Source organism: Leptosomus discolor, chromosome 5 (assembly GCF_034619465.1).
Source record: "Leptosomus discolor isolate bLepDis1 chromosome 5, bLepDis1.hap2, whole genome shotgun sequence".
Lineage (NCBI taxonomy): Eukaryota > Metazoa > Chordata > Aves > Leptosomiformes > Leptosomidae > Leptosomus > Leptosomus discolor.
The window spans coordinates 68165675-68192329 of NC_141395.1; the positions used below are offsets into that span (position 1 = coordinate 68165675).

Sequence of the window (26655 nt, forward strand, 5' to 3'; positions counted from 1 at the left end):
CTAGCCCTGAACGCACTGATCCTAGCTACCAAGAAGGGTCCCACAGCCATGGAACTCTTAGAGAGCATGTATGAAGGAGAACAATGAGGCCTTCCCCATCGCCCAGCCATTCCTCCGTCCCACCACTTCACTCCTTTACCCCACATCCCGACTTCTTCCCTCTCCTACCCTCAGGGTATTAAAGGGGATGCTGCAAATACCTTTTTAGAGAAATTACTCAACTTCTTTTAAGCTTGAAAAGAAAGAACAGTAGATAAATCTCAAGTGTCGCCTACTTGTTTATCCCTTCCAGTAAAGAGCAGATTTCGGTGGCAGATTAGCAGTTACAGTACTATAAACAAACATGAGCATGACAAGAAACATCCAACTTTACACAAAAGGAGGATTTGGATCCATAACAGTAAAATAGTTGGGAGCCAAGGTTAAAAACGCACATTCACCTTTATCTTAAATCCACAATGCTTAGTGGGCAAGGCTGTAAAGGGCTTCACAGTGGTAGATCATCCTTCTGTAACAGACCGTGCACATTGTGATAACACAGCACAACAGAGCGGTTTAAGGATGAGCGGAGAGTCAACCAGAGTTTCACCCTGATTATCGTAATTTTTGTTCTTTTCTGGATTTGAATTACATCCTTTCAAGTTGCTTTACTTTAATGTCGGATTGTTGTTTTCTTCCCTAGTTTAACAGTAATCTAAACAGATAATAAACACAGCCCACCAGGAAAAAAAAACAGTAACAAAAATTCTTGATATAAATCAGGACTTTGACTCTAGCAGGCTCAATGACTTCTTCAAAGAACTTATTGATATTCAAATAGTAAAACATGTCTGTACCAATAATGATAATTAAGTGCTATATGCCTTTCATCCAAGGATCTCAAGCTGTAGCTCACAACAACACTGCAAATTAAGTACGGTCTCTCCATTTCACAGAGATTTTGTCTGCAGCCAGAGAGCAGCTCAATAACAGTACAAGGAGCAAGGCACAAATTCCTTCGGGGGGTGTGGAGGGGGATTTTTTTACACTGGTAATGTGCCCGTTATAGTATCTTTACCTTTGCTCTATGCCCCATGCATACCTAAGCCCTTTCTCTTTTGCCCACCAACAACACAGGGTAACAGAAAAAAGACCCAAGTTTCCTAAAGCAGAGGCCAGTCCTGCTAAATCTGCACTGTCTATTAGGAAGGGAAGGTTTCCGCCTCCCCAGGAAGCCCCACAGAACCGCTCATGTCCACCCAGGGCTGACACAGCTCCAGCGTGCTGCAGTGGTGCCTGCATGGTCCATCATCTCCTTAGTCCCGGGTCCAGGGCTCAGCCTTTGCCCAGCACCTCACCCCATCTGTGCTTCAGTGTCGTTGGCTGAGCCCAGTGTTATCAAACTACCTCTTAAGAGGCAAGAGGCAAAAAAACAAGACAAATTTGACCTATGGTCTACAAAAGAAGCTGTAACTCACTCTCAGTACCATGGTCATCCTCTGCGGCACTGCTCTGCCATCAGTGAGCCCCACACCAGGTACATGACTCGAGGGATCCGCTCCCCTGTTGGCAGGGACAAAACCTAGGTTGCAAAGCAGCACACCTAAACCACACTGCTCTTCGAGGAGAATCCAGCCTTTGCTTTGTGTACCAGTGGCTGCTCGTGCCTGGCAACATCAAAGTACGGTCCTGTTTACCAAGCAGGACACAGGCAAGGCAGAGGCATGAGTCAGCCCACGCTTTCATCAAGATGTCTAGACTCTTCTCCGCTGCCTAATGCTTGCCTTCCCGCCCGCTCGGTCACCTTTAAGTTAGACCAGCATGAGCCTGAAGAGGTGCAGGAGCTAAATGTCTTTCATTCCTTCATAGACTAGACTAGACTATTTCAGTTGGAAGAGACCTACAATGATCATCTAGTCCAACTGCCTGACCAAAGTTAAAGCATGTTGCCGAGGGCATTGTCCAAATGACTCTTAAACACTGACAGGCTTGGGGCATCGACCACCTCTCTAGGAAGCCCGTTCCAGTGTTTGACCACCCTCTTGCTACAGAAATGCTTCCTCATGTCCAGTCTGAACATGTCAAGTCTTGTAGTCCTTTTAAAGAAAAACAGTTGCGCTTTGGATCAACTGTGAAACTGGGAGTCCTGGCAGGTCGCAAACTACACGCGGTCATCTTTTGTAGAGTTTTACTGAAAAGGCACGGAGTTTCTACTAGTACTCCAGGCATCACCTGTAAAAATAATCAGTCAGCCTCACAGTTGAAAATGCATCAGAAAAACATTCAGGAACTCAATTTTTGGACAGTGATGTCCTACTAGTGTCACAGATCCCTGACTTCTACTTAAAGATGTTTGTCTTTTTATTTCATCTTTGTGCTCTTCCGCTAATTTCTTACATTCATTATCAGCATTCATGGCTTAAATTTTTTGGCTCAAGGACTAGTATTTACCATGTCATATTGAATCTGGGTGAAACACAGTCTTTATTTTAAAGAAGTTTCAACTTTTGTTCTCATGCCTTATTGTAACAAAAGCAAATACATCCAAATTCATCAGAATTTGGTTTATATTTAAAATTTTGAAATGTCATTTCAGAATCACAGTGGGATATTTCATGCTTACATAAATTACATACTTATACACCAATTACAATTCAAAATGTTAGATCTTACTGACTCTGTTACTGTGCATTACTGACATGCTATTAAATAACGTAAGAAAAAAATTTTTAAAAGAATGTGTGCAGAAGGAACCAGTTTGGGGAGTGACAGCTTTGCAATAAATCTTGCAAACACTTCTTTCATTGAATCAGTACTTCCTAGCACAAAAGAAATGAAAAAAAAAAGTAATCAAAGTAATGAAGCAGCTTAATACTGTAGCTGTCTTTGGAGTAAACAGGTCTCAGTTTGTCTTGCACCTCCCTGTCATCCTGGGAAGCTCAGGTAATTCCAGATGCAGCTCAGCATGCAGAGCCCAGAATGAATGGACACCAGCCAGCTCCTCTGCCACCTTTAAAACGTACCTGCTCAATTTTACCTTCTGATCATAATTCTCAGTCCAAGCCTGAAATGGACAAGAGATAAGGGAAGTTTCTTATCTGTTTCACTGCACGTCCTCTGTGTGAAGTCTACAAACTGCAGCCATACTTGCTGCGGCACTGCCACTGTGTGCAGCTGGCAGCCGGCACCATGCTGCTGGGAATCTGCCTTGGCTCATTTTTCCTAGCTTCAAAACCGAAGCAAACCTTTCCCGTCAGAGGGCCAAATCCTGCCAATGACTAACTTGATCCTTAAGACTGGATCCCTGATGAAGTCTCCTTTAAGGATCACACTGCTCTGCAGTCCTGCCACTGGAAAAAAGTGATCTGTGCACACTAAGTGCTGGCAGGATCAGGCCCACACCTCCTAGGTTTGGCTGAATGAACTGCACACAGGGTTTTAGCGTGATTCAAGAGCAGATGAGCAAACATTTTCAGTCCACGCAGCACAGCCTCATTCCTCCAGGGAATGTCCTGTCTCCCGTGCTGTGTACAGAAGTACCTTTGTACTAAGTCCCAAGACTTCAAAAGCACCAACAGAACAAATTTCACCTCAGAGACCTATTGCTTTTTTTTCCCTCCTATTCCTTAATATCATCACCAGAAATTGTTGAAAAGCTTTTTATACCGCACTATTGGTATCACTAGCTGTGACCATTCCGATATGTCCTTTCATTGGCAGGGGATGCTCCCCTGTGAGGCCTGACATTAACCTTTAATCTGCCACCGAGAAGGACACTTACCAATAAAAACACAGGCAAACAACAGATTTAAGTATTAATTATTTTAACCTAGTTTCTTCCAGCCTAAATTATAAAAAATGGTCCCTGTGTCTAGAGGAGAATGACACAGATGCCACTAAGACACTCTGCTTCTTCTCTCCTGTTGCCATGTTTGTACTATTAAAAAAAATTTCCTACACACTAAGTTTGGCATTGGTTTGTATTAAGGATGTTCTCGTTGGTATCTCACAGCTTTTTTATTTAGGTAGCAGAGAAGACAATTCCCTGCCTCCTTCAGAGTAAGTCCACAGGCAGGTTAGGTGAGGGAGACATCTGAGAACCACTGGCTCTAAAAGCACCAAACTTTACTCCTGCTCTGAAGTAACAGGCTCACCAAACCATCTGAGAGTGCATACAGACTTAGGTTCCTTAACTGGGGCCAGTCTTCAAGGGGAAGCAGAAATCCTATGTAGGCCTACCAGCTCCAGTGGGGAAAACATACGTGTAACTTCCTCCATGCCCGTTAAACCCTCATTTCACCCCTGCTTTCTAAGAACTGGAGATGATCCAGTGCCAACAAGCAGGTATTTCCTTCTGGGTCCTTTAACATAGGTATCTTCTCACGCTGAACATCAAAACAGTTCAGCCTGGTCCCAAAACCCTGCTATGACGTGATCTCCAGCCTGCACTAGAGAAACATCTGCACTGGAAAACTCATGCTTTCTATGTCCACACTTGGTCTTAGATGAAAATTAGCTCAGCTATAGTCCAAAGGAGCCCTTTTATGTCCAGCATATGCCTTGGCAGCTGGCCAGCAGTGCTCTTCTGAAGCCATCCAGCAAAGTGACACCATCAGTTATAAGATCTATGTGTGTCAGGTCACTGGGTTATAAAACAGAAGTGTCATAGGCATGTAAGGACATGATTTGGGCTCTGCTGTGAACAAAGATTACATTATTTTTGTTGAATCAGATTACTATCTTGAGATATATTCCAGTGGGAAAGGGTCACTGCATTGTAATAGCATTTCTACTGGGAAATATCAGTTCCAGTATTCAGAATTGTTAAAAAATCCTGAAACAGGTAAAGATGCGAATCAATAGGATGCTACTATTACACTGCAGATAGCATGATGGTGAGATACTGTGTGCTGGGATGGAAAAATCCAGCTTAGACTGTATACTGCACTGTGTTGGACTACAGTAAAAATCAGAAGTCACTCTTTCCACAGGAAATGACAGCAACACAAAATGAAAACCATGATAATAAGCAATATAACTCTCCCACGCATTACTTCCTAGTAACACCTAAGAACACACTCATTTGTAGCACGCTTCGAAAAAGTCAGCTCCATCACAGAAGTATCATGAGCAATGAGCATGTGTCCCTCTGAATCAGTCCTCCTGGCCTTCAAACAAAACTGAGGACCAGGACAGTGACAGAAGCTGAGAATTACTACAGTCAAAAAAAAAGGGGGGGGGGGGGGGGGAAATGCTGAAAGAACGAAGCCAACATGCATAAAGCATCATCACATTGTGTTGATTCAAACATTGCAACCCGCATGGGTAGTTTTAAAATACACTCCGTGGCCGACAGAACGATAAACTCTCAGGCTAGTGATACAGCTGTGAATCCTCAACATCTTAAACTAATAGATTTATGTGAAAAAGAAGTGGCTGGTATCAACAACCACCTTAATTTAAACTTGAGAAAGACTGCTAGGGTGATTGCTGTTTTACATTGCACTGCCGTAGTGGTCTGTTTTCATTGACTATGGTGGTAACCACTTGGTGAGATGAAAAGCAGAAGCAAAGTAAAGCAATACTAAACAATACAGCATAGCGGGGAAAAAACCCTTAAAAGAAGGTCAGACAAATATAAAAGAAGAAAGAAGGAAAATTACACAGATACTGATAAAGATTCTGAATTGCAGTGCAAGGGATTACAGGGGAACCCATCCTCCCCACACCCCCTTCTGCTCTCCCCTCTTCTCCTTACCCTTCTCTGCAAATGCAAATGTATCTTTTATTTACGCCTATATGCAAGTGCTGAGATCAAAGGCATTACACCCAGCTTCTGGGCAAGCCAGCACACTGCACAAAAACAAAAAAGCCATTATTTGGATGGAAGAATCAGTCTGTATTACTGACTTGACTGGTCCCTTTTTTATTAGCAGCTGTTAGAGCAGGGATCAGAGAGTGTGCTAGTGTGGTGCAGCTGTTCCACATATGTTATAAATAAGGGCTAGTAAAAGCTCATCCTATTTTTAACCTTATGAAAAAAACACAAGAAGTCACAGAAATTCCCCATTAATGCCTTGTAAGTGGAACTTTTCTCCTATTCTTGACTTTAATGCCCAGAACTGAATGGACAAAACAGGCCATTCTTAAGACAATATTCATTAAAAAAGAAAAGAAAATGCAATTTAGTGGAATCAGATTAAGCCAGCCTGGAAGATTTAACCAATTAGTGTGTACAGTGTCTTCTTCAAAAGCAGACAGCTAATCAGGATGAAAACAAACTCCTGCAATTCTATTTCTAATAAGAATGACAGATCACCGCACTGATCCCTAACACAACCCAAAAGCTGAACCCAGCACCACGTGGCCCAGACACCACCAACACCCACCCTCCCCAAACGGGTGCTCGCCTGCCCCTCACTGGTTTGCTGTGTGCAGCCAGAGCCCATCGCCAGCTCCTGCTCACCAACCCCAACGCTGAAAAGGTCAATGATGATTCAACACAAAGGCAAAAACCCAGCCCTGGGCAAATCCCTCACTCACCTGTTTTCGGGGTCTGACACCGTCATGTTGCGCGTCACGTAGCACATCTTGAGCGGTATTGTCTTCTTGTCTCTGTGGATGGAGAGCGAAAGCTGCGACAGGGGGTCAGCAGAGGTGCAACCCAAGCGAGGAGATTCGGGTGGAGGCGTCTCCCACCCGATTTCTGAAACAGGGGAGCCTTTCTTCACATAGGGGGTTGCTTCTCTCATGTATTTCACTATAGAAAAGAAAAAAAAAAAAAAAAGAAAACAGAAAGCAGTAAATAAATGGATATTCAGTAGTTGCATCCATGTGAGTTCTTTGAACTGGTACCAACCCTCAAGGCTGTTTATTATTTCTACTCGTCCAGCATCACAGCATCAGAAGTGCAAATACCGGAGAGATCTGACTGCTGCCAATCTCAGTATGGTGCAATGAGTAAAATGGGGGAAAAGAACAGAATAGGCGAAATAAGAACATAGAGCTAGTGAAGGCCAGGAGAGCCATCTGACCTCTACCCAACAGAATGTAAGTCCTCATGCAGCAATTTCTATGTACAGAAGCCATGAGCTGGCTGAAGTATAGGGAAGTTTTTAAGAAAGACATTCAACCAAGTGACAGTGAATCTATTATTCCCCTATCTAAAATGTTCCAGCGATACTCCCAGTGCTGCAAACTCACATCTCGCTTCTGGTTCATGCTTGTCAGTGTCCTGCCACTGATCTCGACAGCTATTTCTGCTTGTTGGGAAGCAGTTTTAGCTGATCTACTTGTACACAGATATATGGAGTAAACAAAAAACAATTCACCTCTTAGCCTTCTCTTGGGGAAATAAAATTGAGTTTGAGCCTTTTGTGAGAGTGAAGGTGTCAGATTAGATCTCCTCTCAGCCTTTTCCAATGCTTTTTTCCAGTATGGATAGGAAAAGTGAATGTAGGATTCCCAAATTATCTTAATATATGCAAAACGCAATACCTCTTTTACACTCATACTTCACATTCCCCTCTTTAAGCAGGCAAATATTGCAACATTTCCCTATTTCCCATGGTTTTGAATTCTTTTGGCAGTTCAAGATAACTTTTGCTCTTGATGTGCTTGGCCAAGCTTCCAGCCACAGTCTCCTTCCTCTTCACAAACCTGACGGAGCTCTAACAAGAAAAGACCTCACATTTAAGCACCCTAGTTAAATGTATACATCCAATGTACAAGGCTGTGGATGCCTAACTGGCTATTGTCACTGGACTGTACCCATGACTCAAACAGCAACAACATGAACTGAAAGGTCATGAGCACTGTGAACTTATTTGGGGAAGTTAGTAAAATGCTGTCAGACAAAGTTTCAAGGAAACGGTGCAGATTATCATGTCAGCTCAGCTGAAGAGGCTGGGAATGGCTGAACAACAAAAAGATGGGAAATTACAAAAAGGCATTGTGGTGAAGGAGGTTAAATTAGGGAAAGCAAACTGAAGTTTTTAAGTTCAAAGTGAAAGCAAGGGAAATACTCAGAGGAGCAGAGAAGAACAATGGTGTTTCTGTCAAAACCACAGATAAGGTGAGTAATTTCAGCAGCACTGTTTTCAAGGCACTTCATAACAGCTTTAAGAAGAGAGACACCTGTGCAAAACTAGAGTCCAGGGTCTGTGAGCATCTATTGCCATCTTTTCTCTAAAACACTTTGGTGCACATCTTGCTGTTCCTCTTCTCTCCTTTTTAAAAAAAAAAAATCTGTTGACTTCAATTACAAGGACTTCTGTGTTTAGGTATTTTACAGTATGTTCTCTCTGAGAAGGATCATTTGTGATTTATCAGAAATGCTGTCCTACCCAAGACTGCTGTTTTGATTTCTTTGCCCCATACTATTCTGAGTAATTTTTGAAATCCATTTCTTCCCTGCTCAGGGAAGTGCTGGCATGAGATTCTACCAGGCTTACAGAAAACATTGAAGGCAAAAGGTGCTAAGACTTATGTTTTGATCTTTTTTTTTGTAGACATCTACCTGGAGTCCATTATCTAAAACCCTGTGTCACCTAGCTCTCAAAACCAGTGCTCATCCTTGGGTACTCTGTAAATTACCTGATTTTCAAAGGTGCTGAAAATAAGTGGTTTTAGCCAGTGCCATACAGATACTTGTTTTAGCAGCTGGCATCTCAGTTTGGATGTACTCATAGCCTTTGGGAAACAGAGATTGAACACACACAGATGGGGTCAATCTACTCCTGTTTACACTGAACGAATATGACTTTGTTATTACATTAAATGGGAGAAACAGCTGAAGCCGTAAAAATCATGTTTGACTGTAAACAAAATTTTGTTCCCTTTAAAATTAGAGATTATCAATTAATCTGTTGAAAACAGTAATCCAGTCAGCTTTTGAACTCTGTTACAGTGATGTGCCAGCAAACATGATGCTAAATAAAGGTCCAGATCTTAATAATGTAGCTATTACATCTGTGCTATTTTCATCCTCTTTTAGCTGCAGCTATATGCATCAGACCTGAGCATCTTTTAATTAAGGAAAGGAGAGAGGGGCAGGGATAGGAAGGAAGCCGAAGTGAAAAATTTGGCTCTAAACCTAGGCAGGAACACAGAACGTGAATTTAAATCCCCAGAGATGAGTGCAGAAGAAAAGAGCCATCCCTTCCACGTGCCAAGAAGCCAAGTTTCCATGTGATGCACCAGTGAATTTACAGCCGGCAGCTGCACTGTCTCAGACAGTCTCGTGAAAAAGGAAGCAGGAGCAGGAGGAGAGAGCAGAAACATAACCCTCTTTCCACAAACTGAGCCCCAGCAAAAGTCAGGAAAATTACCTCAAAGAAAAATGTCCTATGAAAACTCCTGCCAACTTCTGAACTCCTAGACATCTAGTTTCTACTAACTCTCAACAGGACACGGATGCTCAGCCCAGAGACTTACATGAATAGAGAACCATTAATATATTGGTAAACTGCTGGACACCATCTTCCTACAAATTTCTACAGAAGAATTAAAAAATAATGTGAATATAGGTTTTCTGTCAAAAAACCAAGAAGCACTTAAGTAGGTTCCTACAAATTAATTCCTATTTCCCACTAAATACAAGTACACCTTTCTAGATTCACACTGAATTCTGCTGGGTTTTACAAACCAGACTTTATGGCTCTCGCACATTCAAATGTGTTTCATATTTTAAAAGCTCCCAAATAGATACATATAAATGCACAAATGGAATATGGGAGTGGAACAGGTGGCAGAGCTTGATCCATTTCTATAATTTTTGTGTTATTTAAATTTCAGAGCCGCTGTTTTCCATTTGCCCCATCAACATCCATAATTACATGCCCATAACTGAAGTCCAGTTTATGAATTTAGCTGAAATAAGGCACACGCTGTTCAGATGATTCATAAGTTGTATCAGCAATTATTTTCTATTTACCTCTAAACTCTGGATGCAAATACTGCAGAACACTCTGTTTTGTAACAATGCACCAGTAACCCTAGTGCACACACAGCAATTTATGGTGACCCCTCACATGTCCACATTTTGCAATCTGTCCATTAACCAGTTCCTAATCTACCTAGTAGAAAGCAAGTTGATACCAGTACGTATTGTAGGAATATTTCTATACCACACTGCACTATCTGAGAATCTTGACTGCAGCAATGTTAATGTATAACTGAAGTTATACAATCCACTTTCATCATCAAGTTTTAAAACCAGAAAAAATATGATACAGACTATTGGACATTACAGTAATAATGTGGATAATATTCTATTCTCAGACCATTACACTCAAGCATTAGATTTCCCTTTGGATACAGTAGCACAAATCCAGGTACTGACTGAAAAAGAAAGCCACTGTAGAGAACACTGTTTTTATATACTGCCAGTGAAACTACCTAATGGATTAAAACACCAAAACATTTAATAAAATTAAATAAGGCATGCCATTGTATAACAACTGTGAATTATGTATAACAATTCTATAGGCATGTGTGTATATATATGCCTTCAGAATAGATACATATGTCTAATATATACACAAATATTAAATATATATTTATTTAAGAATGCTACATTCTTTAAGACCCCCAGAATGTACTCTGCAAACACAGAAATCAGCATGCTGGGACTGAGAAAAAATTCTAATTGTTTCATTCTTATAACTCAATTTACTGATAGACTGTAATTTCAGTCAAGAATTGTCTAAACTCACCCATTTGATGCTATAGCTCAACCTCAGAGATCCTTATATTCAGTACTAATTAATGATCCAGACCCTTTTGGAGCACCACTAATTAGGAACTGCGGTCAAGCAATTAAAATTCCAATCTCCAGAATGCCCCTCCCCACAAAGACAAGAGGAAGAGAAATGGCAATCAAAGGAATTAATCCACCGATACACATTGAAATCTTTTGCATTTATTTTTTGATCTGCAAGACAGGTCACGTAGCTTCCAAAAAAGCACTTCATTTATACGCACTTCTGCCACGTCCCAAGTCTCCACAATTAATCCTTTGTTACTGTTCACAGATGACTTTTACGGGGGGAAGAAGCAGGCTTTTAATGAGAGAAATACTACAGACCAACTTGGTCAGGTTCTTGGCCAGACGCAGTTCTGAGGAACTGGGGCTCTTCTGACACATTCAAACTGTTTCCTAGGAAGGAAGACAAACGCCACTGAAGAGAAGCCAAGCAAAGCTCTCTCATTACTATAGGAATGGGGACAGGATGTGTACATTTATAGCAGAAAAACAAAAGGAACAACATGCCCAAATTTGCTCGAAGAAAGATGATCAAGCAATTCCCATTTGCAGGGAAAAAGAACAGGCTCCTCTTTATGTATTCATTCTCTCCTAAATAAGTACTCAGAGACAACTACGAAAGGTAAGTAGAAAACATCACCCAGAAGCCTCTTGACGCTATTTTCAAAGGATGCACTAACATTACTAATACCTATACCCAAAAAAAGACAGTTTTTCCAAAGTTCCCATAAATTCATCTTCATCTGGTCTGGTTTCTGTCAGGGTGAAAAACGGCCCAGAGAAGAGTTGCGAGGCAAGTCCTTCACCGTACTTAAGATGTTCTAAGACTGCATGTGGGGATCAACCTTTGGAGTCACTCAAGCCCACAAACTGAAGGTGATGAGATCATCTGCTTTTATCAGCTTATTCAGTATGAAAGGGCTGAAGAGAGTACAAGACCGTCTGCAATAGTATTGCGGGCAGCATGGCGTACAAAACCTTTTCTTGCAAAAATGACTCTTGGTTAGTTTGAGAAGAGCTGCTAATGCAGAACTAGAGGAGGCTCAACCTGTAGGTAACACAGTTCCCACCTGGAATGATAGAACGCATTGGGCTGGAAGGGACCGCCAAATGTCATCTAGTCCAACCCCCCTGCAGTGAGCAGGGACATCTTTAGCTAGATGGAAAGGAGGAAATAAATTAAGACAAACACTTCCAAGGCTGTAGATAGCACCACTACAAGTTAACAACTCAGAGCCATCTAACAGCTGCTGGAGTGATACTGTCCCAAGGAAAAAAGGTGGACAGTAGCAAAAGCTAGAAGCAATCACTGCGGGCATGTGGTCTTCAAAAGGGCAGATCAGCCAAGAAAGACAATCGCCCAGCACAGTTGTGTCGTTTTGCTTGATGAAACATTAAAACACTGAATTTACAGTCTAGCAGTTTTGGCAAGGCACAAACTAAAATGCCTCAAATGGTTTCAAAGCTAGTTGTAACTGAAAGGGGAAGTCTTGCCACAAAATTCATAAACTGTGCCCAAGCAATGCCAACATAAATGCAGAGTATTGTACGCTATTGTCAATGGAACTGAGAGCTGCAGAAAAGGTCTACCGTATTAAAATTAATTCAGTATCATGATACCACAATTTGCTAGGTTTTATGTTAGAGATCAGATTTCCACTAAACACAAGTAAACCACATGCTCTACAGTGAAGATACATATAAAAATGAGATGAGAATCTGTCCAGCTGCTGGTGCCATCATAAAAACTAGGACCCAAATACTGGAAGAAAAGAGTTTATGAATGAGATCATCTATGAAGATGTGTCACATGACCCTTTTAACAGCTTTAATGTGGGCATAAACCAAAAATCAGCCAACAGTCCTGCTTCTGAGTGTTTCCACTCCATTTCCTACAGAAACATCTGTTACTACGTTCAGACAAGTAACATCCATTAACATCCTCTGCTTTCCTCCGTGCTGAAAGGGATTTGAAATACTAAACCTCTTGATGTGCCAAGAGCATCAGATCTCCACCTCTGGGAGATGATACAAATCAGTTAAAATAAACACCTTGTGAGAATACAAATCCCCTTTATGCTTTGGCCATTTCTCATACTGTAGTGAGACTAAGCTGAATTTACCATTTTCTGCTGTTTTTAAATCAGTTCAGCGGAATTCAGCATATGTTGCTTCATCCCTTAAAGAGGCTTGGATCTAAATTGTAAGGGGCTGTTTTTAAAACCCTTTTTAGAATATTCAATGCATGCACTTATTATACTTTTTATATGGAAGACATGAATAAATGTTTTGACAGAGGAACTACAGAAAGATCCAGGAGACAAACACACCTTTAAGATAAAGTTTACCTGAAGGGAGGACACTAGCAATTGGTGCCACAAGGCTGCTGGTGGTAAGCAACCAGGCTTCAAGTTCAAGCTTTCAGTGGGCTCCAAGCAGGCTGGGTGCCACAGGCAGCCCCTGAGGATGCCTCCTCCTTCCCACCTGCACCAGGGACCTCCATTTTCTGCTCTGATTTCAGCACTTGTGGAGCTGGAGATTACATTCCTGGGCCATCTCATGCTTCTGTGTAACCCCAAAAACTCTTTAGAGAGTTACTTTTTCCCCAGTTTCCTTTCCAGAGGCTTTGTCTATGATGTGGGCCAATTCAGCCACTCATTCCCTAGGCCTCATGTTCCCCTTTAGTAAACACTTCTTCAACCCTTTCTGAGTTTCCTCAGTGCAAATATTTCTATGGGGTGAAGGCTTTAAATATCTTCTTGTCTTATGCAGTGTATCAATTTTGTCAACTGCAAAACCTAGTAAGCATTAATCCATTTTCATTCCTCCACAAAGCCACAATTTTATACTCCACATAGAGAAAGCATGAGCAAAGCACAGAACTTAGTCCCCTCCAGCCTGTATCAGACAGCGTGAAAGCTTTGCTTGCAGTCAGCATTTCCCACCCACTTCTTCCTGATGTCACTTGGAGCTGGTCACTGCTAACCATCCCCTTTCACCTCCTTTGTAAGTTACACTACCAGATTTCTAATAATAAAGCCCATGTTAGAGGCTAAGAGCATGCACGCTCAAAGAAGCTGGACTAGTCTCAATGCCAGGGTGAGATTTTTGTGTTTCTGTTCAAAATAGATTAACAGAAACTAAACAGACACAAAATCGTGTCACACAGAATCACAATGAAATCTGAGGCTGGATTACTGGCCTGGTTCAAAGCTCTAAATACTTGACACTTGCTAGTGCCTGAGCTGATGGAGTGATCAAACGCAGTCACAGGTTGTCAGAAATGTGGTACACAAACATTTCAAACTGGTAATTTAATAATAAACTAAAGACAGACTCCTTACAGTTGACGTTGCTCAATACTTTCCATTATAATTTCCATTACCTAGTACACGGAATGTGTTACAGTTTCCTTCAAGTGATTTAGTTTATTTTAAATCTCAAAGTTTCTGTTTCAATAAATTGGATGTATTCAGTTCTGTGTTTTGATATGTCACTAATGATAAATGCATGAATCCTAGTGGCAAGGTCCCATAAGCTATTCATCTGTCTTGCAAAAGCTTTACCTACTTCCCCAAAATAAATGCAGACATATCTCTCTCTTCATAATCTGAAAAACAAATATTAGCTTGTAAATATTCTGTAAATCCCAGAAGCACAATGTTTGGTTAAAAAGGAGATGCTTACAGCTTGATCTAGAAGGAGACACTGATGTTATCTTGAAGAGCTTGTATTCAAAAGAAATACTTAGCGGAGAACAGGGAGCAGCTACATTGCACAAGCGCCCCTTACCCAATAAACTAAAAATTGAAAAAGCCTACTGTCAAAACCTGCAGGCAGTAGCAGTACAACTTACTACATTTTTATGTAAAATGTGACACAGTTCATTTGGAACACTGTTACATGACATTACGAACTCTACAATTAGAACTATGCAAATCTTTCATAATGGAAGTAGAAAACATCTGCAACAGGCTATTTGGGAGCTGAACATGGAAATTAGCAGTCACATTTTGAGAAAAGGCATTGTGGGGCCTCTGAGTCACTCATTGACAATCAAACTGGAGCTTCTGCTTGTCTCCAAGGCAGAATGCTTCAAAAGTTAAAAAATGAAAAAAAAAAGTGTTTTTTAGCCACATGATATTAGGACTAGGTCATCACACTCCTTGTAACTCTACTCAAAGTACAACAGAAAAATGTGGCTTCACGTAAAGCAGGGAAATGGAGCAAAATACCCTTCTTCAGTGGACTTGTAGTACTCAGATTCCTAAGGACCATCTCCTACCCAACTGACATATTAAATTTTAAAATCTTTTCTCTAAATATCAGGAATAAGTTGATTCAGAATTTCCCATGTGCTGCTCATGCTTGTTGATTCCCCCTTTCTGTTAGTATTTATAGATCCCTCTGCAATCACCCACACTCTCAGATGGGATTCAAGGTGTCTGGCATCACCAGCACGCTGTAATTTTTCTATTTACATGAGTAATCTCAAGTGTCAGAACAAATATTTCAACCACTAGTGATTATGTGAAAAATACATAAAGGGCATTACAGTTTTAGAGCATGCTGTTATTTCAGCAGTCACACAAATCATTAAGTAGAACAGGATAGACTGAAAATGGCACTCACTGAGGGAAATTATTATGCTGTGTATGATTGTACCTGTTTTACAGATGGCTAAACTGACACAGGCAAGTTAAAATGCCTTCCTCAAAGTCATGCAGTAAGTCAGTGACAGAGTTCTCAGCACTAACTTAATTTCTACCCCTTCATGACTTTTCATTTTTAAACAACTCAAAGGGATCCCAGTGCCAGTGAAAACTGGATTCACAATGCCTACAGTCTTCTTCCTATGGGAAGACCTTGAAGACCTTCCAAGATCCCCAAGATTTATTTTGAAGAGCAGCGCTGCAATCACTTGCAAAATTTCAAACTTCATCATTTTCCTTCTTCACTGGACAACACCAACAGCTTTGAAAACAAACAAACTCAGGACACTCACTCAGCTAAGAACCTCCCATATCTCCTGTGGCTGGGCTACCCATCGAAAGGCATCAGATCATCATGCAAGTCCTTATTTTTGCGAATCCTTTAGTTTGCAGCCTTACCAAGAGAAGAGATCAATGGCCACAACACTCAAGTGCCAGTGATTATAAATACTTCTATCTATATGCATACAGGTGTATAAATACAGACAGATAGATAAACATAATATGAACACTACTGAAGTTCAATGACTTGGACTGAAAATTCCTATGAATGCCCATGTGCCTCCCTACCTCTCTCTCCTTTTCTCATTTAAATTGGGAATAACAAAGTCTGTGAATTTGTAGAATCATTCAGCCAGTTCTACACTGTGAGCCCACAGGAATCACTTTGCTCGATCAAAAACTACCACCTCCAGGCTGCTGTGCCACCACAGTTCAACAGGAGAAGCACAACAGCTCCTCTGACAAGATAGAAGAAAATCTGTACAGTAGTCTTAAGACTTCTGTCTAACTAAGAAAAAATGAAACACAATTACAAGGAGGTCCCTAAATCGATCATGGTGAACTGAGATGAGTTTTTCTGATCAGAGGTGGGCATAATGTAGCAACTCTATTTTTATTTTTTCCAATGTGGTCTAATGATAGCTTAAGACCACCTTTGCCTGGTTCTGAAGTCCAAGTACAGTCTCAAACTAACTCTTCTCCACCTCAAGACATTTGCAAGACGGCCCAGAAGGCAAGGGGCAGACCTGGAATGAGGTCTGGCTCTACACCTTGCTGGTCTACAGGCTAGGAGAAAACCACCTGAAGCAGACAGATTGCTCGCTGAGGCACTGGAAGGGAGGCAAGACCTCACATGACACCAGCCCTTGTATTTCAGTGGGTGGAGGAAGCAGGACTGTGTGTCCAACAAGGGTGATGAAAACAGGACAATGAAACATTAAGCCACATCCTTGTGCCTCAGTGCTTGGGCTTCCATTTGAATGGAGCCCTTTTCTCCCAGGAATTATGGTTTTGTCCAGGAATATGCCACCAAAACCCTAACAACAAACAATTAAAGAATAAGCACACCAGTCATTAGCACCAGCATAAGGTATTCAGAAAGCACCCACACTTTCAGCACAGGAAATTCTCAGAATTGCAGCACCTGAAGAGACCATGACTGAAACCCAACTCTGCTGCCATAGGACCATGATATCACGTGCTGCTCTTTGCAGCTCGAACTCTCTTACCAAGACAACAGCTCTTCTATTCTCACCCCCAAGGAGCTGTAGTTATTGTATCTTAAAAAACATCAGTGATCCCTGATGGAATATGGTCCTCCTGGAACTCCAGTGCATAATGCATGTTGGGGGTGAAAAGAAAGACTGAGGTTTTTTTGTCAGGTTTATTATTTTTAAACAGCATCATTAAAAACTATTCTGCAGATGAGATCTCAGAAATGAATTAGTGAACTCCAGGAACAAGGGAAGCAGTGAAAATCCTCATAAAAATTCTGAATTCAGAAACTGATTTTTTTTTCCATGAAATGGTTTTGTGGGGTAGTCTGAAAAACACATTCTCATTGAAATTCCTTTCTTTCTCTACAAACAAAATAGTACTTTGAATTGACATTTTCATTTAAAATGTCTTTTTAAGATCAAACTCCTTTTCTAATAAATATTGCATGGAGTGTCCCCCAGCATCCATTTTGTCAGATGGAAAATTTATATAGTTATGATTCCATTAGGTTTCTTGCAGTGGACTGGGCATTTAATCAATGAGAGCACAGAGCATCTAAATAGGGTTAGGCTTCAAATTCCTTTCACTGAGAAGTTAAATCCCCATTAGCTTTGAGCCATAAGCCCCCGTGGGTTTAGCATGCAGCTTAAAAGATAACTCTGTGAGGGGTCATGGCTCTTTACTATATAGTACAGAAAGCCTATTTCACAGATTGCCCTGCAATAATAATGTAAATATAATCCTTTTTCAGTGGACACTTTATCCTTCCAGAAAACAAGCAATGTTTTCTGTCCCAGAAAAAAATCACATTAATCTTCAATTTAAGGGCAAAATAATTCCCTGCTTCATTCAAGCCCTATTACAGAGAATTACTGAGACTTGCCTGGTACCACTGTGACGCTGGGGCCAGTGTGGTCCCCCCACCTCTCTGTAGGACAAGACAGACACAGGTTGATCTCAGCAGCTGCTGAACAGCAAGTGCAGTTGACTCGGAACATCAAAACACATTTGCTCACTATGCCAAATGCCAGTTTTGACTGTTCCAGGTTAGGTCAAAGCCAGGTTAAAATAGTACAACCTATTGTTTTTCAGAGCCTGCAAACTGCCTGCCAAGTACTTTTTGGTCAACTAGTACTGAGGCTGATAACAGAGGCTGGAAAAGAAACTGGCAATTCCCAGCTGAGCTTCAAAGGGCTGTAATGAAATGCAACTCTGGTTCAAATCATCACAGAGAAAACCATTTGTTTAATTGGTGAGAAGAATGCTAATTTGTTTGTACCTCAAATTTATTTGCCATTTTTACTACTGGAGCACTTACCAGGATTAGCGAAGAACCAGGGCATGACAGCTTCAGATGCTGTGCAAACACAGAACAAAAAGCTGGTCCCCTCCCAAGGAGCTTAGAAATAAAGTACAAGTTAAGAGACAATAGCGTGGTGACAAGGAAATAAGCAGGCAGAAGAGCCTACGTTAAAAATCATGCATGTATCTCCCAGTGTTGTTACAGTTGTATTGTACTCCCCTGTAACAGAGACAACTGTAGCAGGTGCTGTTTGTAAAAACAGTGGAAAAACATGAGGAAGAAAAGGAAATATGAGTAGGGTGATACAGTTGCTAGGGTGCGTTTGCAATTAATAGTGGCAAGAATTTTCCCTGTGTTGTTATCACTGCTGCTTCCCATGCAGGAATTCCATCAAGACTTAAACTTTCAGCACCACCTCAAGCATAAAAGGTTTTTGCACTAGAGTTGTTGCTTGAATCCTGCTGATAGATGATATAGATATAGATGATATAAAAGCATTTGCCTGAAGCAAGGACAGCTCTAGCAGCTGGGAGCACCTAGCCAGATGAGGATGCCCACCAGAGCCTGTATGGACAGGGGAACTGGACTTGAGGCACATGTAATGTAAAGAAAAGTCCTCAGTATGTGTGCAGGTTAACTGCAGCTCTGCTGAACCTCACACTTGCTGGCTTGGCCTCACATGTTCAGGCCAATTACCACAAAAGTGAAAAAAACCACAAACCTATATGTCTGTCCTGAAAGTCTTGAGAATAATTCTGTTGCAAACACAAACAAGCTTGCAAGACAAAGGCAGACTGAAAGCAAAGGATGGTGTATGTGCATGCTCGCCATTAGCATAACTGGTTTTCTTTATGCTCCAGTGTGGGAGCACCTTTGAAAACAGGAGCTGAAAGAACAGCTTTTCCATCTGGATCATCTATGCTTTTACAGAGGCCTGGGAATACACAACAGGGATAACTATCTGCTTGAGGCTTGTTTGCTCTATTTAGTTCAAGGGCAGGTCTCTCTTGCTTCTTGCAAAGAGCACAATCAGTGCTGTTTTGATTTTTGTTGGTGTTTTTTTGTGGGGCTTTTTTGGTTTGTTTGTTTTTTTTTTTGTTTTTGTTTTTTTTTAACAGCAGCTCTGATAGGTACAGCAAAAAAAAAAAAAAAAATCAAGAACAATTTCTGCCTCAAAGAGCTTCTGATCTCAGGGTCACTTACAAATTCTGCCAAAGTCACTGGGTTCATCTTCTGTGGGAATTAGCTCAGGTCCAATGGTCAAAGCTGAAGATGGGAATAGTCTATAAAGAGGGAAAGAATGGGAAGTGGGAGGAAATCTAACCTGGGCAGGTAGCTGCACGAGTAGCTGTTGAACCCCAGTTCACCAAGAAATATCCCAAATGGAACCACTGGGAAAAATGTTCTGACTTCAGCCATACAGGATCATGCCTCAGTGCAGATCACAAACACAAGGCTGTCTCTGTACCCACAGTCAGGATGACTCTTCTCTCATCTTGCACACCAAAGGCCATCAGAATATTATTGATGTACCTCTGAAGAGATCACTTATGTAAGTAAGCTGACCTTTGGGCTTATTGCCATAGTAGGTTTGTGCCCCCATTTTTAAAGGACAACTTTGAAACTCTAGATTTCAGCAAATGTCAGACAGATAAACAATTCAATATTTATACATGCTCATCTCCAACCCTTTAAAGACCACTTCTGCAGTTGCTGCCCCAGCAGAGGCCGTAAGAGGCTGAAGTAAAGTTGATGGCAGATTGAGAGCCTAAAGCAAAACTTTTGAGGAACCCTAACACCAGTCTGCCTGGTTGGTTATTCCATCCAAGAAAAGAAGACGGAGAGCTGGGAGAGGATTTTAAGTCAGCTGATGGCAGAGGTAGGCCTGTGATATTTACACCTCTTCTACCATTGGAAATGTCAGAAACTTATACCCTGGGTAGGTAAAGAATGGCCTACTTGTTACCAGAAGTTAGAAGCTGAGAATATTGCTGTATACACTCTTTGTTTAACCAAGGGTTATTCTGTAACTCTTTTATTAAATGCATGATAGATTAAAGAATGTACAAGCCTATTAACTGCAAAGAGGGCAGACCAGTTTAGAAGTACGTGACAGTAAATAGAGTGCTTCTAGGTCACTTCAGCTTCCTCAAGACTGTTTTTCACACCCTTTATATTGTACTGCCTTGTCTTAGCCCACCAAAGGGCCAAATCATCATCTCCTCCAGAGGCAGGACTAGAAGACTCACAGGATTCTTCCAGATTGACAGCGCAATCCCCACACCTCAGTTTAGCTTACAACCACTAGACCCATCTCATGCTCTGTGACTTACAGGTTTGTGCTTAGCAAGCAGTGACATTAATGATGAACGACCAGAAAGCCCTCTTCAACAAAAGTGTTAAGGAGATAATTAGTAGCAAGAGAGCAACTATATATATGCAAGCAAATATAGCAATATATAGATCTTTGTAAATATATACACATATACATGTGTCTCCTCAACATATGCCGTGTTCTAGGAAGCTGTTAACAGCTAGAGATTTCTGGCTCCCCATTCCTGCGGAAGCTGTTACCTGATCACAGTGGTCCTACTCCCTCAACCCCTGGGAGCAAATCTGGATCTGTTCCTCTGCCAGGAACTGATCAGCAACAGTCTCCCCTTCACACCAGCATCTGCCCCAGCCCTTTCCCTGCTTCCCTCCCACCAGCACACCCTGCACATCCCTCTCACATTCATGCCAGAAATTCTAACTATCTAGCATTACATAGAAATATCACCTCCCTGACAAAATCTCTTTACAGCATTCAGATCATTTGCTACGCACCAGTATTTTCAGATTACTTCACAGCAGTTCAGCACCCACCATAGTCAGATCAAGTTGTGGCAGCAGGTCTGTGCCGCTCCACAACCCCTCCATGCAAAGAGAGGCCTCTGATAAAATGGTAATCAGGTGCCCATGCCCAACCACCACCCTCTGTCATACACGGGGAGCTAGGACAAAGTAACAGACAAAATAGTTGTAATCAGAATTAAATTTTTAGAAAGGGATTGTGGATTTAATGGAAAAGAAAACTTCATCAAATGAAGGACACAGTAACCTAAAAAACAAACAAACAAAAAAAACACAACAAAAAACCCAAATGCAGAGTAAACAGAATGGTTATTGGGGCTGTTACTGAGATGTTACCTAACAGGATGAGAAAACTCATTACAGCCTGGCTGCCTGCTTGATATTCTCTGCTTTCTTATAGTCTAAAGTACACTTCCAGAGAGTTAGCTGCAATGGTGAATTCCAGCTATATTCAATATAGGCAGTAATTAAATGGTTATAAAAATGTGAAGCTAGAATGCTGACAAGCTCTACAAGTGGCATTATCGGCAATGACAGTCAGGGAGTCAATCTGCCGCACTTCTCCAACGGTTTAAATAATGTTTGCCAGGATCCCCCAGTCGATGCTTTCTCCCCCCGTCTCTTTGCATCATGCTGCAGTAATCGCGCAGATGCCTGCTGTGCTCTGAAGATGGAAAGCTCAAGAGGATCTTCAGCAGAAGAAAAAAAATCAACAAAAAAACCTCATGCAATTAAGCCACGTTTCACCTTCCAGCAAGACTAACCCAACAGGCCACCAACAGCTCCTCTCCCAGCCATGCAACCCCTCCATCCCTATGGCATGTCTAATAATCTTGCTATTTCCTTCTAATGATCAGAAATAATCAGCTTTTAAAATACACATCAGGAGCATGTAGCTGACACCTGCCTGTTAAGCTCATGAAGGAGCAGGTATATTTACCTCAAAATTTGTGATCAGGGTCTTCTTGGTAGACAAGATCCTCCTGAACAACAGGGCTGAGGGGAAAACGGGCTGTGCTACCGCCTCCGCCCTTCTGACTAAAGGCCATTTCCCACATCTCCTGAAATGTTTTTTTGCAGCAGCAGGGCCTCTCCTTCCCCCCGGGTAGAGGTGAGGAAGGAAGGCCCAAGCACACAGGGACTGGGCGGCCTTGCTCCACCATCCCAGTCCCCCCTCACCCCTGTGCCGTAATTACAGTTTTCTGAAGCCAAGCATCTGAACAGGCACTGTGATGAAAAGCAAGCTCCTTTGGCAGGGGCTATCATGTTTAGAAGTGCCATTGTTTTTCTTTAAACTCAACAGTTGCTTCTTGAGCAGGAGGAAACACGCGCACACACACATGTCCCGCTTCCCGGCCCGCTCAGGCCTCCCTGCTCACCGCCCGGGGCACCACAGAGAAAAGCCCCAACTACTCACATGGTAACATGAACGCTGCGTGTTCCAGTTATCTATCACATACAGAAATATCTGAGCAAAAATAGAGACGCAATCGTTGATTCTTTTTTTCCTACTTATTCTCCTACACAATGTATTGTTTACTACTCCACAGTCCTCCAGCAGCCTCAAACAAGCATTTGATTTAAATTATCATTTCCTCCTGTCCTCTGCTTATGATGCCCTGACTATATTCCTTTTTAAGGACATTGCTTTGTGCCTTTGCTTTGCTTCTACCACAAAACCTACAGGGCTTTCCCAGCTGGAACCGCAAAAGCAGGGAAGAACAGAGATTAGCTCTATTTTACTGTCTGATTTATTTCCTATGATCAACCAATTAGGTAGATCAGGGCTGAGTAATTCCACAAAAGTAAGTCTATGTAACTGCTTGCTCATCATCTTCCACTATTATTCTCACCTTTCATCCCTATTTTATTCCCATCAACAGTTACTTATCACACCTCGTCTTTAAATGCTGATCTTTTCAAGCAAATCACTGTCTCCCCTGGCTTCCTCCTGCATTGCCCAGCATTGCACGGATACAATCTTGGTGTTTGTTAGGATGAAAAAATGTCTGTCTTGCTTTTGAGTTGCAAGTACTACAGCATTCAAGCAACCCTGCTGAAAGCTGGAGAGGCAGAAGGAAGGAAAACACACCTCAGGCCTTGGACAATATATTGTACCTCCTTGGAAACAGCCATCAGGAGGCCTGATTTAACCGCAATGCACTGCACAGCAAACATAGCAGAGCCTCCAAACCTTGCTTTACCTCCAGTGTAAGTGCAATACAGTGTCAGCCTGTCACCAGGCAATGTCAATCTGGTATGACCTGGCCTCTCATGCAGGTGATACCGAGACTATCGCTGTTAATCCTGGCCAGTTCCCTTCATGTTCTTCCTTGAGCATTTCCATGGGATACTATGTGTATCCCAGAGAGCTGAGTAAATTAAAAATAAATGAGAACAAGCAGAAGCTTGAATAGTGTGACATTAAATTTCCATTTCTGCATCATAAAGTCAACAGCCACATGGTCCATCACAATATTCAGACTACTAATTTTAGGCTATCTGATCTTCATGGATAAAGTTTGCTCCTGCTGAAGGGGTCCAGTTCCTACCACTGTGAATGAAACCCACTAAAACAGAACAAAACCTGGCCTCAATCTAATGAAAGTAAATTTGGAGGGAGGAGCAAGGGAAGTGAGGGATGGGAGGAGACTTTTGTGAGGTTTTTATGTTCTCAGTTTTGACCCTGCGAGGAAAAAAACAAATGTCCGAATTCAAGTTCTTCACAATATTAATAACAAAACTTGTCTCCCTTAGAAAAGCCTAATAAGCTCACAGAGGCTCCAATATTTTGCAGTAGAAAAAGTTTAGAGCATATGTTCTCAGTGTGTTAAAGTTACACTATGAAATTCTGCCAGCCTATTCTCACATGTGTACTTCTACTTGTCATCAAAATAAATAAATCAATATATCCATAGTATTTAAAGACCTTAGACACAGTTTATAATCCTGGAATCTCATATGTAGAAAACATGTTCAGCTTTTACCCTGAGAATAACCAGATAAAAGAATTGAAAAGTCTATATAAAAATAATACATTCTTGTAAATGCAATCCATTTTAGGAATAAGCTATTTCAAACTGTACGTTCTACTTAAAGATGAGAAAGTACAGAATCACAGCCTCTGCACTACAGTGTGTGCCTCCAACACACATGGCTGCAAAGCAAACATGAAATGAAGCAAGCTGCAGAACTGTGGCACACTGTGAGATGGTGCGGAGAAGGTGTCAATTCTTATCTTGAAAGCCAAGACCTTTATCTCCATCTGAAAAAGTTACTGTCCATTTACCAGGTTAGAAATGAAGCATGTTCTATATGGGGAATATTGATATAACGGGGGGCTATAAGAAAGATTGGGGCAGATTTTTAGCAGGGCCTGTTGCGACAGGAGTAATGGTTTCAAACTAAAAGAGGATAGATTTAGACTACACATAAGGAAGACATTTTTTACAATGTGGATGGGAAACACTGGAACAGGTTGTCCAGAGAGGTGGTAGAAGCTCCACCCCTGGAAACATTCAAGGTCTGGCTGGACAGGGCTCTGAGCAACCTGGTCTAGTTGAAGATGTCCCTGATCATTGCAGGGGGTTGGACTAGATCACCTTTAAAGGTCCCTTCCAACTCCAACTATTCTATGATTCTATATGCAATATTTCATTGCTGTGGAAAGTCAGGAATTTTCAGGTTTAGAAAATGCCTGGAGACCTTCCCTTCCCACCCAGTTCCCCATGCTACATGGTTCATTCCCCCTACCTATCAAGGCATCTCTGTTATCTACACGAAGTAAAGCAGAAAACTGTTACCATGCTAAAGGAAGTATTTTAGTTCTTCTCATTCTCCATGTATGCAAACTACCACACACAGCTCAAAGAATTACATGGGTATTATTGAAACTACTTTGTCAATGAAAATTAATCTGATACTCACATCAGTATTGCCTCTCTTCTTAAAATGACGAGAGGTGTAGATTTTTAGGAATGGTTTGGGATTCATACCTAAATTGCATTTGCATGCTCCGTGCAAACACTCTAGATTAAACAAAACTGTTATGTAATTTAAAAATATTTCAAAATAATTTTAAAATAATGCACACACCCCCCCAGGTTTAAAATAGAAAACAGCCTTGTAAGTTGTTTATACTAAAAATAAAGATGCACAAACCTATATGGTCACTGGAGGTATGATTCTCCATAAAACAAAAGTCATGGCACTCAGTGCAAAGTAGAGTCACAGCATAACACAAAGGTTTGGCTTAAGATCAGCTTAAACATCTTTCATCCCTTGCCCCCTTGGACAGAGCTCCTACTTCACTGATTATATCAGCATAAATCCTGTGGGATGGTGGGAATCATGGCACGGAAATAAAATCCAGTCCATTTCAGCCAGCTAGTAAGTACAAACTTGCACAACAAGTGCAATCAAGCACTAGCTTCTGCTCAGTTATATAGCTGCCATCTGATTTTTAAGAGTTGAAAACAGGACAGTTTGATGGTCATTTGTGAGCAAAAGGGACATTGGAGACAAATCTTACAAAGACTCATGTTACTGAAACTGCATTACCTGAGGGAACTCATGCCTTGCTCTAAAATTGCCCCTGAAATCAGGTCCTGTCTTGGGTACTCAGGACGCTGGAAATTCTTAGGCATACAACCCAAAATCCAGGGCTTACTGCAAAAAGACACTGCCATCACTATAGAAGTCAAACTTAAAGAAGTCCAACAGAGATGCAAGGTGCTGCTGATGAAGATTTTCAAGCCTGGGGAAAGACAGAGAGAAGCTGTAGTCCTTTTTAGGACATACTCTCTTGGGAGAACGCTTGCCAGTGGGAAGATTGAATAAACCCCTAAAGCCACCTGCTCTCGCAAGAAATCATGAGTTTTGTCTCACAAGCAGAAAGTAGGTGAGATGCTAGAGCAGTGATGACAGAGAAGCTGGAAAACTTCACATCGTGGCAGAGCACAGCAGGTTGTTCCCTCATCGGCCACACAGCCGTCACACATGTTGCTACGCTGCATGACCCTGAACTTGTCGAGGTTGTCTTCCTTTTTCATTTCTGGTACTACACTGTTCGTAACTAGCAGGTCCGCTCCCACAGCAGAGAGCAGCAATGGGGCACCACAGGGCAACGCCCTGTGGTGCTCCACTCCTCATTGAAGACAGCAAGCACTGCAGCCCCAACAGCAAGCAAAAGCTATTGTTGCATGGTCAGGGAGCTCTACGGCAAGAAATTTGTGTTTATTTAAGCTGGTATCACATGGAAGGAGAGTTTGTGCAGTCACACTCTGTCAGTCCCTCCTAATAACATCATTCACTGCTTAATTCTGATTGAAGATGGCAGAGATTGGTAGATATATTCTCAAACACAGCAGAGAGATTTTATCAGTGGCCTGTCAAAAGAAATAACCAGAGGCAAACCCTCCTCAGACACCCAAAGTTCTACAGAAGGAAACGGTATGAAATATTTTCTCCCCTGTGCAGATTCTTTGGTAAAGATATATAAAAGCTCAGCAAAACTTTGCCTGTGTTATGACATTATGAATATC

The 26655-nt window shown here is 41.6% G+C and overlaps 1 protein-coding gene across 1 annotated transcript in view; it reads right to left on the bottom strand.

The window, feature by feature from the left end:
- Positions 1-26655, bottom strand: part of SNTB1 (syntrophin beta 1) — a 111403-nt gene that overhangs the window by 46746 nt on the left and 38002 nt on the right. The window contains exon 2 of the mRNA XM_086465541.1: positions 6523-6739. Within this exon, the coding sequence (XP_086321667.1) occupies positions 6523-6739 (217 nt within the window). The remainder of the gene's footprint in view (positions 1-6522; positions 6740-26655) is intronic.